Genomic DNA, 4,713 nt, shown 5'->3' with positions numbered 1-4,713 from the left:
TTTTTTCTAGTACATGAACCTATGTTTTAGTTAATTTCGTTTCATTGATCATGTGAATAATCGACTAAAATTTTGATATCTTATTTTTTAATAATGTTGATTTAGTCTGGTGGATTTAGACTCTGCCAGATTTTTTTCACCAGGGACTCAACTTCTTCTTTAATTTTGATTTGAGAGTGTTTTTTTAGTTGTTGAAGAGCTTCTTTGTTTTTTTCAACATCATCAAGACCATCAAAATCACGTGCACCATTTCGTGTGGTAAAAAATGGATCAATAACAAAGTCGTTATTAATATCATCATTTATTTGTACCACTGTTTTATTTTTTTTGACACGTGTGACTATTAGTGGTACAATACATGATCTAAAACAAAAAAAAAAAATAATAATAAAAGAAATTAATAAACAATATTTATAAAAAATATCCACAATAGTTACTCGTGCAAGAAAAAATTGTAATCAGTACAAGCTGCTACAGCAACTGCGACTGATTCCAAATCTTTGAAGACAACGGTGCCTTTTTCTTTGGGAACACCGTCACAATCAAAAGATGAACATAAGCTTTTCAATATATCCAAATTGAGAAAAAGCTTCCTTTAAATCATTGTCAGTGATATTTTTGTGGCACATTACGGATTTTTAATAGTTGTTATGCACTGCTGTAATTTTATTTTAGTATCTACAATTAAAGTTCCATTCAATTCTTTGCTTTTATCAAATTTTCCTGTAAAGAATACCATATTAATAATACAATTATAATGAACAATTAATAATTTAACTGCTTACCATGCGGACAAATATACAGCTATTTACAAAATCATGGTGAAAGTTAGAAATACCAATCTGACTGAATACACAAAATATCGACAAATTGGTATTTTCTCCAATATTGTCAATTCTGATCAATTATGATTTTTTGTTTCATCAGCGTAGTTAGGAGAGTTAGTAGGGTACATTTTCAGCAATTTTCAGCACCGAGATTATATTTTTTCTAGCTTAGAAGAACACTCTAGAACCATACATTATATGTACATTATATATACATTATATATATATTTTAAATATATGGCCGTTTTGAAAAGGCTAGCAAGAGGTCTCTAGTCTTCTTGGTATTATATATATGTCTCATGGAGGTGTATTATCTCGAAATTTACTTGAATTTACTGAAGCCACAGAATGGAGCAAGTCAGTACGTTTTTTGCCGGTGATGACGCTTTTACTACAGTTCTATGGTCACATGGTATTTTTGTTTATATTTTTCATGATAATGTGACAAGTCAAAAGATAATTATTTATTAATTGTTATTAATTAATGTGACGATTTAAACTATGATCATAATATAATAAATTGATAAAACTATCAATAAGTCTGCATTTAAAAAGTAAGTTAGTTCTTATTTTTTTATAATAAGATATAAGTATGGATATGTCAATCCTTTTGTTTATGTAGCTTCTTAAAATATTCGAATATTATTTATTACAGTTATAACTGATATTTAAAATTATTTTATTATCACTGGTGTCCTTTTTTAGCACGAAAAATGGTACAAAAATGTATTGTTCCGAATGTCAAACATTAAAGGGAAATAAAAATGGTATTTCTATTTTTCTGTACCAAAGGTAATATTTTATTTTGTAGGATTCTTAGATCCTAAATTGCTATAGTTTTATCCTCACTTGCTGATATAATGTAGTCTGGATTAATAGTAACTTCCATAACAGCTAGTTGATGTGGTTCAAATTTTGTTATGATGATGATAATACTGGTCGATTATGCATATCATATCATGATAATTTTGATTGTCTTCAATTGCATCAATGCAATCATCATCACCTGAACTAAAATGTTTTTCAATAAATATTTTATAAATTATTTTTTTTAAAAATTATTTTAGATTAAATTTACCTTAGAAGAAGTGAAACAACCTAGTAACATGCTGATATACCAGATGATAATGAAAATGTCACAAGAAGATACCAAGGTGTGTGACGTTGATTACGTTTTGTATTTTCCCAATATCTATCACAAGTTAAATACCAACAAACAGCTCTATTTAATTCACCTAAAATAATAATCATAATTTATTACATTAGTAATTAACAAGTTTAATACAAAATAAATCATTTTTTTTACCTTTAATTGCTTGGAAATGTTTTACTGATAAATTTGTAAGTAATCCAGCAAATAGCAATACAATCTCTCACCAATATCTTTAAATAAAAAATGTAATTCCTTTCCGCTAGGGAAGGAAAAAATTTAAGTTACCGACTAAAACCCATAATGGCGCCTCAAATCCCATAATTCACCGCTAGAGATCCCATAATCGTGCACAGCCGGGTTGGCAACGCTGGGTTCAGGATACAATCTAACCTATTGTGTCAAATCAAAGTCTTGATCCATCTTGACTTTTACTCATCTTCAACAACAGGCAAAATAATTTCTCCAGGTTGATGTAAAATATCTTCAAGTATGATTAACTTGTCATTGAATTAAAAAAGTATAAAAAAATAAAATTTAAAAAAACAAATACATGGGAGCAAAAAAAAAAATAACAAGAACAATGTCAAATCGTAATTCAGGAAAAGGTCCAATACCAGAACGTTGGTTAAATTGTCCAAGAAGAGCAGAACGTCTTATTCACGATAAATTTTTAGCCTTCAAAACACCATTATCACAAGATTTCGATAATGAAGTATCTGAAGCATATCGTTTTAATGTTGATTTTTTATTTAACAGTGTAAAAGAAAATAAATGGAAACTTGGTTTATGGATTGACTTGACAAATACATCACGTTTTTATGACAGAAAAGATGTTGAATCATATGGCTGTCAGTACCTGAAATTACCATGTCGTGGACATGGTGAAACACCAGATGTACAAACAACACGTGCATTTATAGAAAAATGTAAACAATTTATATCACAACATCCATTAGAAATAATTGGTGTACATTGTACACATGGTTTTAATAGAACTGGTTTTTTAATAATAAGTTATTTGGTTGAAAATAAAGATAATAGTCTTGATGCTGCAATGGCAAAATTTTCAGCAGCAAGACCACCAGGTATTTATAAAAATGATTATATTAAAGAATTATATAAACGTTATGAAGAAGGTGAAACACCACCACCACCTCCACCACCAAGACCAGATTGGTGTTTTGAATATGATAATAATGACGATGATGATGATAATGGATTTAATTCTGGTGGTAGTAATTCCCCACCAGCAAAACGTCGTAAAACTGAATTTAGACATAAAAATCCAGTATTTATGAAAGGTGTTCTTGGTGTATCATCAGTATCAGATAGGTCAAAATTATCACATGTACAAAAAAGAGTACAAGATATATGTAAATGGACAAAATCTGGATTTCCAGGCTCACAACCAGTATCAATGGGACATAATAATATAAAATTACTACAGGATATACCTTACAGAGTATCATGGAAAGCTGATGGAACAAGGTAAATTAATTTAAAAAACAAATGATTAGTTATTTTTATTAATAACTTTTATATTTATTTACAGATATATGCTGTTGATACAAGCAAATGGTGAATCATTTTTTATTGATCGTGACAATAGTGTTTTTAAAATAGATGTTATTAAATTTCCACATTACAAAGAAACACATAGGCTACTTTATGATACACTTCTTGATGGGGTAATTATAAATAATTTAAAATTTTATTTATATGATAAACAAAGTAAATATAAATATGGTTTTTTTCTTTTTGTTAATTAGGAAATGGTAATTGATCATGCTGGTGGTAAAGAATATCCTCGTTATCTTGCTTATGATATAATTATGTATGACAATATAGATGTTTCAAAATTAGGCTTTTATCCTGATCGTTATAATATAATAAAATATAAAGTTATGGCTGGTCGTCATAGAGCAATAAGTGAACGTAAATTAATAAGAGAAAAAGAACCATTTTCAATACGTTTAAAAGAATTTTGGCCAGTTATGCAAGCTGATCGTTTATTAAGTGATAAATTTTCACAACAATTAGGACATGAACCAGATGGTCTTATATTTCAACCATCAAAAGAACCATATTGTCCAGGACAATCAGATAAAGTATTAAAATGGAAACCACCATCATTAAATTCAGTTGATTTTAAACTTAAAATTGTTAGGGAAAGTGGTCTCGGTATTGTTCCTAAAAACGTTGGACAATTATGTGTTGGTTCACAAACAGTACCATTGGCAAAAATTAAAATTAATAAAACAATTAAAGAACTTGATAATAAAATTATTGAATGTAAATATGAAAATGGACAATGGGTATTTATGCGTGAAAGAACTGATAAATCATTTCCAAATTCATATGATACAGCAATGTCTGTTTGGGAAACTATTAGAGATCCAATTACAACTGAATATTTACTTTATTTTATACGTGAAAAAGGATTTGTTGATAATTCTGATCTTATGCCACTACCAGCTAAATTAGAATCAAATAGTTCATCATCAAAATATGTTCATCATAATCAAAGACGATATTGTTTAGTTATTTAATTATCTATTTAATTTAAATTTCTTTTATTTTGTTACAAAAATAATTGATTGTTTTTTCTTCCCCATTTTGCATGGTTCAAATTGACCTAGGTACAAGAAAAAACAAAACGTATACAAACTGTCATTTAAAAAACAAATGTAATTGAGATTTAAATAAAAAAAAAAAGACGTTTACTTTACTATT

General features: G+C 28.1%; 1 protein-coding gene across 1 annotated transcript; it reads left to right on the top strand.

Moving 5' to 3' along the window:
* The first annotated feature begins 2,378 nt into the window (after positions 1 to 2,378).
* LOC122852653 (mRNA-capping enzyme-like) lies at positions 2,379 to 4,713 on the top strand. The gene is made up of 3 exons (XM_044152568.1): positions 2,379 to 3,468; positions 3,533 to 3,668; positions 3,750 to 4,713. Exons 1-3 carry the CDS (start codon positions 2,531 to 2,533, stop codon positions 4,527 to 4,529), a joined length of 1,854 nt encoding a protein of 617 aa, XP_044008503.1. The 5' UTR covers positions 2,379 to 2,530; the 3' UTR covers positions 4,530 to 4,713.

Source organism: Aphidius gifuensis, linkage group LG3, assembly GCF_014905175.1.
Source record: "Aphidius gifuensis isolate YNYX2018 linkage group LG3, ASM1490517v1, whole genome shotgun sequence".
Classification (NCBI taxonomy): Eukaryota; Metazoa; Arthropoda; class Insecta; order Hymenoptera; family Braconidae; genus Aphidius; species Aphidius gifuensis.
This window is presented reverse-complemented; position numbering and strand designations above follow the sequence as displayed.

Coding starts and splice junctions, on each gene's coding strand:
- LOC122852653 (XM_044152568.1), top strand. CDS start 2,531: ATGGGAGCAAAAAAAAAAATAACAAGAACAATGTCAAATCGTAATTCA. Junction 3,469..3,532: donor TGGAAAGCTGATGGAACAAG/GTAAATTAATTT, acceptor ATTTATTTACAG/ATATATGCTGTTGATACAAG. Junction 3,669..3,749: donor ATGATACACTTCTTGATGGG/GTAATTATAAAT, acceptor TTTGTTAATTAG/GAAATGGTAATTGATCATGC.